At 43.7% G+C, this 12,406-nt stretch overlaps 1 protein-coding gene across 2 annotated transcripts in view; it reads left to right on the top strand.

The window, feature by feature from the left end:
* SAP30BP (SAP30 binding protein) overlaps positions 1 to 8,736 on the top strand; it is a 47,673-nt gene extending 38,937 nt beyond the window's left edge. For both annotated transcript variants that reach the window (XM_066587822.1, XM_066587820.1), the window contains 6 exons: positions 1,041 to 1,132; positions 1,265 to 1,325; positions 3,862 to 3,913; positions 6,103 to 6,161; positions 7,710 to 7,794; positions 8,231 to 8,736. In XM_066587822.1, the coding sequence (XP_066443919.1) occupies positions 1,041 to 1,132; positions 1,265 to 1,325; positions 3,862 to 3,913; positions 6,103 to 6,161; positions 7,710 to 7,794; positions 8,231 to 8,412 (531 nt within the window). In that variant the 3' untranslated portion in view covers positions 8,413 to 8,736. The remainder of the gene's footprint in view (positions 1 to 1,040; positions 1,133 to 1,264; positions 1,326 to 3,861; positions 3,914 to 6,102; positions 6,162 to 7,709; positions 7,795 to 8,230) is intronic.
* The last annotated feature ends 3,670 nt before the right edge of the window (positions 8,737 to 12,406 follow it).

The following is a 12,406-nucleotide window of genomic DNA, read 5'->3' as shown; positions in this document are numbered from 1 at the left end:
ACGACCACCCAGAATGCCATGACACCCAAACAGTACCTCTCGATCTTGTTGCGGGCATGCTGTTTGTGTCACAGAGTGAGATCTTTCCCTCCGTTGGACCATTTAAATATATATGAATGCATTAGGATGGCCAAAAGCACTAGATGTATTTTGGCAGAACCCAACACTCATCTAGTAGGCATTGGGGCTTCTTGACTCTCATCATTGATTTCAACTGCCCTGTTCTTTTGATCTGGGGGAGATAAACTGCTGCCAGGGGTATCTCTGCCTCTACATTCAGAGCACAAGCATGCTCGGCTGAGCAAACGTAGTTTGGCAAAATGGCTCATTTGAACACTGGCTGTCTTATGTGTATAGCCACCCTTAGTCTTCATACTCTACTACCGTGATTTAGTGGGTAAAGAAGGTTTTTGCATTGATGAGCTCACTTAGTGGCTTTAGCTATTTCTGCAACCATTAGAAGGGTTTGCTGTACGAGTGGCTTTTTAGTCGCCGTCTTCTGTCTGTTCTGCGTTTTCTGTTCCCCATGTCCATCATTCTTGTGCTTTACTGTAGAAATTTTGCCTTTGTCCATATTGACAAACCCATTAAACCATGTAGACAGCTATAGATCTAGTGATGATTATTTGGATGGGATTTCACTAATTGACCTTGAGTCAACAAGAGGATTCCAGTCAGAAGTAACGAGCCTGGTGGTTATAGTGCATTCCTCTCCAATCCCACCTCTCTGATCTAGTGCATGTCATACTGATGTGGTGGAAGGTAGGCCTGGGGCAAGCAGGTAGAGAGAATAGTACATAAACCCCAAATGCAAACACACAAGAAGGATGAATATGACCAAGGGCAACATCTGCATGAAGTTTGTTTGTTCTCTCAGTTTCCATGTTTTTTTCTGGGTCCTCTGGTTTCCTTCCACTCTAAAAAATATTCCGTAGTTTGTATGTGTGTGTTTAGATCAATCCTGATTGTTGCGAGCATTGTAATACTAATGACACTTATGGGGTGTATTTCTGAATATATGTGGGCCATTTTTTAATTAGGAGAAAATTCACAAATTGTATGAAAGAAAGCTGAAAGAAGGGACAGACATGAATCAGATAATCCAGAAGAAGAAGGAATTCCGAAACCCCAGGTGAGCACCACAGCGAGTAGTCGTACATGCCACGGGGAGATTCATTAACGGTAGACACACTGCTGATGCAGATGAACCTTGGGGGTCTTATCATAAGACTTATGATAGATTATTGATTATTTTATTTTCTAGTATTTATGAAAAGCTCATCCAGTTTTGTTCGATTGATGAACTAGGCACTAATTATCCTAAGGTAAGTGAGAGAGACCTGATGACGTATGACTCACATATGCGACCTCATGAACTGCCCACAAAATCAAACTAAAGAACATTGAACAGCACATGCGTTGCATCCGTGTGCTACTGGATGCACATGGATGTTTTATCATTGAATGGGATATTCTAGTCTGTCATAGCGGATGATGGCGAAAGATACTGGAAAGCATCACTGAGATTTCACTCAGTGAAGCTCATAGGATCTCACACTTTTATATTTGATACATTGAGTATACAGAATACCACTCTTCCTATATAACACTGGCCTTAGAGAATCTTCTGCCTGTAGTCGTTGTAATGCCCCTTCCGCTGATCTACATATGATGTGCACATGCCTTAGGATAACAAGATTCTGGAAGGGAGTAATTGATTTTACCCTTTGCAATCCAATTTTTGATTCAGGGTTTCCTAGGGGGTTTTCTCTTTCTGCCATTATACAATGACACCGTCTGCTGGCTAGAGCCGGTACTGCGTAATGTGACATGCTGGAGAGGCCCCCGACAACAGAGCGGCCAGTAGTATACAGTAAGAATACCCTGCCGGACGTCTTCCGACATCAGAAGCTGTGCAGCCTTCAATAAGAATGTCTGAAGACGTCAGACAGTGGATTTGAAAGTGACAGTGACAGTTAATTAAATGCTGTATGTAATATAACTATGCCTTTTAATACCGTATGTATACTCTATTATATGAAAGATTTGCCCTCTTCAGAATGTGCAAAATTGGCAGCGGCTAGACAATTATATGGCTAATGCCCACAGACAGATTATCGCTGTGGAAATCGCAGCCAGACACCCGCTGTGAATTCCGCAGCAATGTCCGTCCATAGACCTGCTGTGTTAAATGATTCTCCCCTGCCCACGAGCAGAAATCAACTGCGAGAATCGCAGCATGTTCTATTGTGTGTGGAAAAACGCATGGAACGCTTCCATTGCAGTAAACGGAAGGCGTCCGTCCCCAAAATACTTCCGCTGTGAGCACAGCGGAAGTATCGCGGGAATCTGCGTCACCACCCAGCGCCGTCACGTCACGTCATGCACTGCGCTTGTGCGCTGTCTCCCTGGACGAGACACTCGTGGCGGATCCAGAGAGGTGAGTATAGGGTCTCTGGGGATGCCGAGTCTGAATCGCTGCAATATTTCGCAGGCGGAATCCGACCCGGCCGTGGGCATGAGGCCATACTCGGCACAAAAATTGGTGGCTCAAAAAAGAGACAAAACTTTCCTTCTACAGCCAGAGAATTTATAAATAAACATTTTTTTTTTACTTGCAGATGTGTCAAAAAAGGAACTTTAAGGCTGGGTTCACACGGGGCAGAAAGTCCGCACAGAAATTCCACACCGTGTCAACCCAGCCTTAAATTTCACATGCATTCTAAAGCCTGAGACTAAGCAGCAAAGGGGACGAGATTTGCAAAAATCACGTCCACGCGCTGTGCATGAGCCGTGCGGAATTCAAATCCGCGGCATGTCAATTGCATCGCCGCTTCCACTGGGGCTCTCTTTACTCTGACAGTGTTTCTCAACTCCAGTCCTCAGGGACCACCAACAGGTCATGTTTTCAGGATGTCCAATGGTAAGAACACCTGTGGCAATGTCTGAGGCACTGATGATAATTACATCACCTGTGCCATACTGAGGAAATCCTGAAAACATGACCTGTTGGAGTCCCTGAGGACTGGAGTTGGGGAACACTGGTCTATAAGGAAAGATTCCCGCAGCGGAATGCAGGCGGACAATCCTTTTCATACCCCCGCCGAACAGCGTGGGTTTTGAAGCTGCCTTTTTGCTGCAGAAATCCCACGGAATTTCCATGCAGTCCCGCTGCGGACATTCCACCGCCCAAAGAAAAAAACATCCTTAAAAAAACCAAACTTGCTCCAGTTTTTTTTCACATGTACCATTGGTCTGTGTGAATAGTCTACTTGGCTGTCATGGATTACATTACTGTCCATGTGAAGTCTATTGGACAGATGATCAGAATGCGGTCGTGAATCACGCCCGTCTGAATAAGCCTGTAGTGACAAAGGATCCAGGGCTTTTTTGAAAACCAGATGGGCAAAGATGTCCATTTTTTTTCTCCCAGTGAATTGGCCCAGGAGATCAGCTGATCGCTTCTGGAACTGGCTGCGCATGTAATACATGAACTGACTGGATGTAGCAGAGCCCCCTCTTTATGATGTGCCCTAAAAGAGCCTAGGAGCTGCCTTAGTGCAACAAGCTGCTGTGAATTTACGTTCCGGTCCGTTTATGCCAAAAGACTTATCGTTTGAACGAGCGAACGATGTCAGAGTTTATACAGGCAGATACGGTGCATTCACTGGTTTGATCTGTGACGGGGTACCTGTGTGATCCACCAAATTCCTGTATGCAAGTGGAAACAATATTACATTGATTTTGTCACATAGGTTAGAATGATGAAAAATAGGAACCGGCAACAAGCTGCCTCTGAGATGGCTGATCTCTTTCAACCATGAACTGTATAACAATACGTGGTTTTACGGTCTATTACAGGACATGTTTGATCCCCACGGGTGGTCAGAAGACTCCTACTACGAGGCTCTGGGTACGTGTCCACCGGGTATTATACGATTGGATGCAGTAAACGCAGAATTCAGTTTGTATTGTAGCTATCCACACGCTGACGTTTTCATCTGAAGCTGTAGTGATTGGTCAACTGGTTCTTAATCGATACTTTGTGTTCTGAGTATTCGGGTTTGGATACAAATCTGTACAAATATTTTCTAATCCCATAAACGTGAATTTCTCTTGTATCACATGCTTAACTATTACAGTGGACATCCAGGAATTAGTGTTACATGTACTACTCTGATAGTAATAAGCCATACCCCTTGTATGGCGAGAATAGATTTGTTTTTACAAGGGTTAAAATGACCTTCCAGACTCCCCCCTGCACTACGATTTATTACCCTCAGTGTATGTGTGCCAATTTACTCAATAGTCATCTTTGATATGTTTTATAATCTGTACTTTATAATCATTCTGTCCTTGCTGCAGTCATATCTCTATGCACTGACTTCCTGGTGAGCCAGTGATGGCCTTGTATTTATACAGAACAGCCAATCAGAGGGGTAGAGCAGCAGCAGCCTGACCCAATAATGCAACAGGGGGGTGTCTCAGACTACTGCAGACTTCCTGTAGTCACTGTAAACAAGCTATAATCACAGATCATAGTTACGCCCTAATGGAGATGAGCTTTAATACAAAAAATTTTAAAAGCCAAATGGCAAGATCTAAGAAACATAGTATATCCCTTAAAATCTTCCAATTTTCACAGGGCCACTGAACTTTATAATCCTCTGAAAGTTCTTGCACTGTAGAGAACTTTTCAATAATCATCTCATTATCAACAGTGGTAGGATTACAATGGAAGGTAATACCTATACATAGATAAAGCAAGATTCACCATTCCCAATAGGTGATTTTCACAGCTTACCTCTTCCCCTCCCTACATAGTGACCTCTGAACAGGTCACGAAGCATGGCCCAACTTTCCCAAAAAGGTTAATGAGTCCTCTCCAGACTGCAGGTTTCTACGATCCATGTAGCCGCTGTAAAATATATCTGTGAACAGCAGCTCAGGGAAATAACTGCCCCCATATACAGAATGTAGAATGTAAAAAATGTACAATCAGAAAATAAAAATGGGTTTAGAGCAAAACTGTATCTGTTTCTGATTTTAAAGGGGTATTCCCATCTCAGCAAGTTATCCTCTATCCACTGGGTAGTGGATAACTTACTGGTCTTTGGGGATCTGACCTCTGGGACCCCCCACCAATCCTGAGAATATATTGACAGCTGTGGCTGTTTGATGTGTGCTTCACTGCTCCATTAACTTCAATGGGTCCCACGGGAGAGTGCCTAGTTAAAACGCCCAGGGGTCCCGTTCACTTCAGTGGGACTGCCTTTCATTGCTTAGCAGTCAAACTCTTCTTTCTCCGGCTAGTGCCATTGAAGTTAACTAAGTGGTGACGCTGTCAAACTTCAAAACGCGCCAGGGGTGAAATCTCAGAATTGGTGGACCCCACCGATCAGTAACTTATTCCTGATCCCGTGGATAAAGAATAACTTGCTGAGGCGGGAATATCCTTTTATTCAGAGGAACAATATATAGGAGATACACTGAAAATATCCATTAAGCTGCACACTTCCAATCCTAAACAAGTAGTGTAAGGATATGTTCACACAGCTGAGTTTTCTGTACGGATTCCGCCTCTAAAACCATGGCACAAATCTGTAGCTAAGCTGCTTCTTTCAATTGCAGATTCAGCCCTGTTGGTGGGCAAAATCCATATGTGGAGTTTCCAGTGTGTTTCCGTATGACGAAGTATCATGCCCCTACTTCACTTGGAAACGCATTGAAAATTCTGTACACGAATGTTGCCTCTTGACAGGCTACAATCCAAAGTAGAATTTGTCTGAAAACACTCTTCAAACACTCCCATAGACTTGAATGAGCAAGTTTGTGTACACCAAAATACGACGCTCTTATATTTTTTACGCATGTAAAAAGTGCAGGTCAGAATACACCAATGCAAAAAAATAATAATGATGGAAAATCTGCCCGGGTGAATGAGCTCTAGGTGTATTGTCAGGTGTGGTGGGCTTATCTCCTTCTGTTTGCCAGAACAGTAACTGGGACCCCCACCAGTGCTGACATTGCATCTGTATAATAGTTCCAGCAGTGTGTCGTCGTGACTTCCATGTGCTTCATTAATCGTACTTTTTATTGCAGCAAAAGCCCAGAAGATTGAAATGGACAAACTAGAAAAAGCTAAAAAAGAACGAACAAAGGTAAATCTGTGTGGCTGATGACTTCTATGGGCAGTTTCTGCAGTTAAATTACTTCTCTGGTCTAGAAATCCTATTTTCAAATATCCTAATAGGAAGTTCTGAGTTTATGGTGATTGGGTCCCCTATCTATTCTCCAACTCACAGAAAAAACGCCAAATGCAAGATGTATAGTACAGGGAAGGCTCAATCACCATGTGCCCCAATGTGTTCATGTGCCGACTGATGGGCAGCCACTCATCTCAACCCAAGGTGGGGAAGGGGTGACTGCTGACTAACCTAATCTGCACTGTATGAACTGATACCAGAATGACAGCCATAGATAAGTGCGCCACATCACACAGTTCATACTGTGCAGATTAGGTTTTTTAGCAGTCACCCCTCCCCCACTTTGGGTTGAGTTGAGTGGCTGCTCATTAGTCGGCACATGAACACTTTTGCTACACTATATTGCAATCTGGCATGCTATTGTGGCACATGGCGATTGAGCCTTCCCTGCAGTATATATCTTGTATCTGGCTTTTTTCTGTTAGTAGTTTTTGTACATTTTTTTTCTCACCTCTTCAGAGCAGAAAACTGCAACAAAAAGCATCTCCCTCCCTCTGGGGACCTAGCGTTTCCATGTCTTACATGGGCAGCCTACTAATTTCAATTTCCATTGTGTAATGCTTAATTTTCCCTATGGTGGCGCTGCAGGGGAAGTTAACAATTACTGCTAAGACATCAAGACAAATTACAGCTAATTACTGAAGTCACAACAGGAGGACTCCCTGTAATCTCCTTATTGTCAGCAGATCCTTGGAACAAAAATGAATTGTCCAAAATAGTCCCTTTAAAGACTCCATGAGCATAAGCAGGGTGTTCTGCATGCTATGCTCAAGTCTGGAAGTCATGGATGGGTGCTTTCGTGTAATTGCTTGAGATGCTACATTTCACTGAAAGAGCAGGAGGTTCACTCGAAGGGGTATTTGAATATCTTTTTTTTCACAATTCTAATACCTCTCCCATGCTGCCAGTGGGAATTTTATTATATACTTGTTCGTCCCATGATGCTCGCCTGCGGCACATCTGCGACGTCCCGGGCCATCGCGGTCATATATATGCACCGTGTGGACCAGAAGCTGATGGTCAGCGCTCTGTGTATGCTTAGTTGCAGTCCTGTTTAAAACCACGGATAAGACATTGTGAGGATGATGTGTACCATATATATACTCCACCGTATTTCATTGATGAGCTTCACTAGATTTATAGATTCATACCAGTTTTATCATTTAACCCTTTCCAATCCAATCTGTATCCTGGTTTTCCTAGGGGGCTTACTCTTTTTCTGCCGTTATACAACGGCGCTATCTGCTGCCTAAAGCCAGTACTGCATGAGGTGACAGATTGGATAGGCTCCAACAGCAGAGAGGCTGGTAATATACAGTAAGAGAACCCCGACGGACGTCTTCCAACATCGGAGCTCTACAGCCTTAAATCATAATGTCTTCAGACGGTCAGACAGTGGATTGGAAAGGGTTAACATAAATCCAAATGACTTCTCTCTTTCAGATTGAGTTTGTGACTGGAACAAAGAAGGGTACAACTACCAGTACAGCGACTGGAACAACAAGCACCACAACTACAGCTACAGCAGGTGAGTGCTTATTGCTAGTTTACAGACTTAAAAAAAAGCTCGTCCAGGACTTTTTCTATTTCTGACCTATCCTCAAGATAGGTCATCAATAGTTGATCATCGGGGAGGTCCACCACTCGGGATCCTAGCTGATCACCAGGCTCATTGTTGACACAGACAACGCTGGAAACAGATAGCACTGTCAATATTGTAGTGCCCTAGTTTGCCAAACCAGGCTGCTGCAGTACGTACAATGCTATTTGCAATGACCGCATGCCCGGTGAGCAACTCGTCATTGGAGAACCCATGCGGTGGACCCCCACCATCAACTATTGATAACCTATCCTGAGAATAGGTCATCAATAGAAAAAAAAAGTCACAGGCAACTTATAAGTGTAAGCAGAAATGAAGGAAAGTGTGGCTATCTCTATATAATATTATACAATGTTCTCTACAGATGCACAGAAAAGGAAGAGCAAGTGGGACTCTGCTATACCAATGACCACCATATCCCAGCCCACTATCCTCACCACCACTGCCACATTGCCTTCTGTCGTCACCGTAACCACCAGCGCAAGTGGCTCAAAAACTACCGTCATCTCTGCTGTAGGTACTATTGTCAAGAAGGCCAAGCAGTGATTACACAAGCTGAACTCCGGTAATAGACTTGTACTTTCCTAACGCAGAACTGCTGAATATTCACAAAAGTTTATTGGATGTGAATCGCCGTGCCAGCTGCTCGAAAAGATTTATTACCTTGTGGTAAGGGGACAATGAATGGGAGGACTGTGTTCCTTTCCTTCCCAGTAACGCCTCCAAAGCCAGAATCTTCAGTTGGAAAATCAGTGTAGAGTATGTGAACGATCCGACGTCTCCGATGTATAAAGTCTGTGTCGCCTTTTTATTTCGATTCTATATTAAATTCTTAGTGTTTCTATTTCATTTATTACACTTTGAAATGTTGTTTGCAGTCTCTTCCTTCCAAGTGTTTGGAGAAAGTATCATGTCACAAGAGGGCACATGACAAAGGTGGTCCTGATGTCGTAGACACAAAGCACTGGGAAAGGTTTCCTATATGCTTTAGTGCACATGTTCCTTTGTTGAAAACCACAGAATGGTAGCGGTGCACTCGGGTGTTCTCCAACTTTTAACAATGGGTTAACTTAAAAGCACACACAGCTTTCTTTTCTACGTCTTTCTTTGGATCTATTCTCAATGTTCTTGTTAAGAAGTGTGAAGATTTCTGAACCCCTTATTTATAGAATAGAGTGTTTGATCACCAACTCCATATTAATAAGAAGACCATTGGAATGTTACTGTCGGTTTTGGTGAGTACTGCAAGCTAAAGCCCCATTACCATACCTCAATATTATTTGCCTATGGTAGATAGCAACAAATGATCGGTTCTAATAAATGTACTTGTTGTTAAAGGGCCACTCCGGTGGTTTTATTTTTTTTCATTTACTATGTAATTAGCCCCCCAATATATATAGGTGGACTAGTGTTTAGAGATGAGCGAGCGTACTCGGAAAAGCACTACTCGCTCGAGTAATTTGCTTTATCCGAGTATCGCTGTGCTCGTCCCTGAAGATTCGGGTGCCGCTGCGGCTGACAGGTGAGTCGCAGCGGGGAGCAGGGGAGAGCGGGCAGGAGAGAGGGAGAGAAAGATCTTACCTCCGCTCTCCCCTGCAGCTCCCCGCTCCGTGCCGGCACCCAAATCTTCAGGGACGAGCACAGCGATACTCGGATAAAGCAAATTACTTGAGCGAGTAGTGCTTTTCCGAGTACGCTCGCTCATCCCTACTAGTGTTACCTTAGTTAGTTATTCCTTACTGTCTAAATCATCTGGCCTCTCTTTCCTGAGACGGTCATGTGATCTCAATTCTGATCAGCTCAGATTTACTTGGAGTTTTGTATTGTTTCTAGTCGATTTCTCAGTCTCTGTTATACTGTTACATGGACCCTACCACAGAAACTACCGGAAACTCCTATCCGTTACTGATGATGATCACACAGCTATAATAGAGGAGATCACAGTTCATCCTCCTGTCTGTATACTTATAGTCTGTAATTCATTTAGAAGAATATAGAAGGTAATGATAATTAAACGAAACTCCCAGCAGGCGGAATGGTATAGCCTCTAGCTAAGGCTGTGCTGATGCCTCATGGGATAAATTTGAAAGTGAAAGTTAAAAACATTTCACTCTCAAGATGGCACCCGATAAGCATCAGACTGGGGGCTGAACTGCACAGAAGTAACTGCAATACACAGGAGACCTCTACAGTGTGACGGGCATTCTAGATAAGGGGAGTAGGGATGGAAAAAAAAAGCCTTCTCGTCCTAGTATCCCTGTAAAGCTATTGCAGCTTAATAATGGACATAGCTTTAGGGGTCACAATATGTTTTGTGTGCAGTGACACATCACAGCTTGGTTACTGTTCTTTATTAATTATAAGGGTCATGTAAAAATTATTGGCAACACCCAGCTACAGTTGCAATATAATAAAGTCAGAATAAGTGTGGTATTTAATACAAAAATAGAGGTCATGAGTGTTATTTATAGGATCAGTCATACATTTACTGCCAACTGGAAGGTATCTGCACCCGTCAAATGACACCATCTTACCAAATATCGCCCTATAACATAATGTTCTCTCGACGTAAGCAAAGAAGGAAGTGAAAGTGGCGAAGATGGAACAGGCAGGCCTGTGATGGCCGCAGACGGATCTCGCATTGCTCAAGTCCGCCGCTGCTGCAAGAAGGTTGATGATGGACATGCGAACATTTGGCTGTGGAGATGAACGTTTCATCCAAATCTGTTTGTATGATTTTTGACAGTAGACCTGATGATAGATGGGCTCCACACAACCTTTCCAAGGTTCAAGCTTGGCACGGAATTGAAGTGTCTGTGTCCCATCGAGCTTGATATGAAAGAGGTAGAATTTTTTTCGGAGATGCATTATCACAATTGAACAGACATGGGCACGAAGCTACGATCCTAGGTGGCGGCACTAACTTTCTCCCTGGCCCAGAAATTCAAGCAAACCCTTAGCAACTTTAAGGTAATACTTATAATTGCTTATGACTACGAGGGTGTGACGCTGTCATGGACCGCCCCTCCTCACGTTAATGTGAATGCCCAGTATTATCATGTTTTCTTGCAACACCATCTTCAGCTAGCATTGCATTGCAAGAGACCAGCTCTCCTGCAGAATTCACTGATCATCCTGCACAGCAGCGCTCCACATCATGTGTCCGCAACTGTGAACCAACTGTTTTAAAGATTGGGTTGGGAGGTGGTACTCAAGACATGAGTCTGTGATTTTTGACCTGTTCCTAAAGATAAAGGAGCCTCTGCACAGATGCCAATCCAAAACGAGGGAAGTAATTGTGGCAGCTATACGGCACTCTCTAAGACCCTCAACAAAGAGGGGATGTTGACCGTGTCAGACGTCTTCCAAAGATGGGGAAGCAGGTTCGGGACATGGCAGGGAAATACTTTTGATGGTATGTAATGTGTTTCTTGTCATCCAAACATAGTCTGTGCAAATAAAAACATAGTTGCTAATAATTTTAACATGATCCTCGCAGAATGTTAAAGGGGTATTTCCATCTCAGCTAAACATCATTGAAATGGGAATATCCGTCTGAATGTTGCCATCAGCATTGGCCGGAATTGCAGAAACGCCCAAATTGGCTGTTCTACACTGATTGTAACTCTCAGAGAAGTGGATGGAAGTTATGGAAACAGCATAGCGAGTTTCCCTTGGTACTACACAGTCAGAAAGCCTTTGTGTATCTACAGGATTCTTTCATCTTGTGTGCCTCATATACACTTGGCATTCTGCAGAGCAATTTCAGCTTGCTTGACCATTGAAACCCAAACCATGCAACGCCCTAAGAACAACTGTGCCTGAGCTGCTGATAATTTCAGAGTAAGTTTGGAGCTCAAACATGAGTGTTGCCTCCAAAGATGGACATACTGTATGCCCTTAAGCTATTTGGTTCCCTCTACTGTGATGGGGTATCGCTCTACAGAATTGACGCAGAAGCTGTTTGGCCATAGGCAGTACAGGAAAAAATCCTGGTTGGCCGGTCTGGCTCAGATCGGGCTGGTGCCACACCTGGGCAGATGCCTGGACCCACTGCAATCTAGTGGGTTCCCTGCTGCTGAATTGGGGATCACTTGCTACAGATCCCACTCTCCTGCTGGCTCATAGGGCCCAGGGGACAGCTGAAGGCTGGCTGCAGTGGGAGACCGTTTTATTACTAAAGGCAGTGTGGCTGCGTAGCGTAGAGGTGGTGCAAGCGCCTGAGTCATCAAACCGCTGCAGCATCTCTTCTGATATTCCGCTCTGCTTCCTTTTGGGGTATAAGGAGCTGAGCTGGTGTAATTATGCACGGTCTTTAGCTTATTCAGGCCCAGAAACTCAAGCAACAAACGGATGACCCCACAGATCTAGCATCAGGTAATACTTGTGCTGGCCCCGTATCCTAGTAATTTGAGCCCATCTACAATATGAGCCTACTTTTTGATTATATATAATATAAGCATTGTGGAATAAGTTGGTGCTATACAAATAAAGATGATTATTAGTATAGAATTTTTTTTTCCTTTCACTTTAAGTTCAC

This window comes from Eleutherodactylus coqui, chromosome 13 (genome assembly GCF_035609145.1).
Source record: "Eleutherodactylus coqui strain aEleCoq1 chromosome 13, aEleCoq1.hap1, whole genome shotgun sequence".
NCBI lineage: Eukaryota > Metazoa > Chordata > Amphibia > Anura > Eleutherodactylidae > Eleutherodactylus > Eleutherodactylus coqui.
The sequence above is the reverse complement of the archived record's forward strand: the minus strand, read 5'-3'. Positions and strand labels throughout refer to the sequence as shown.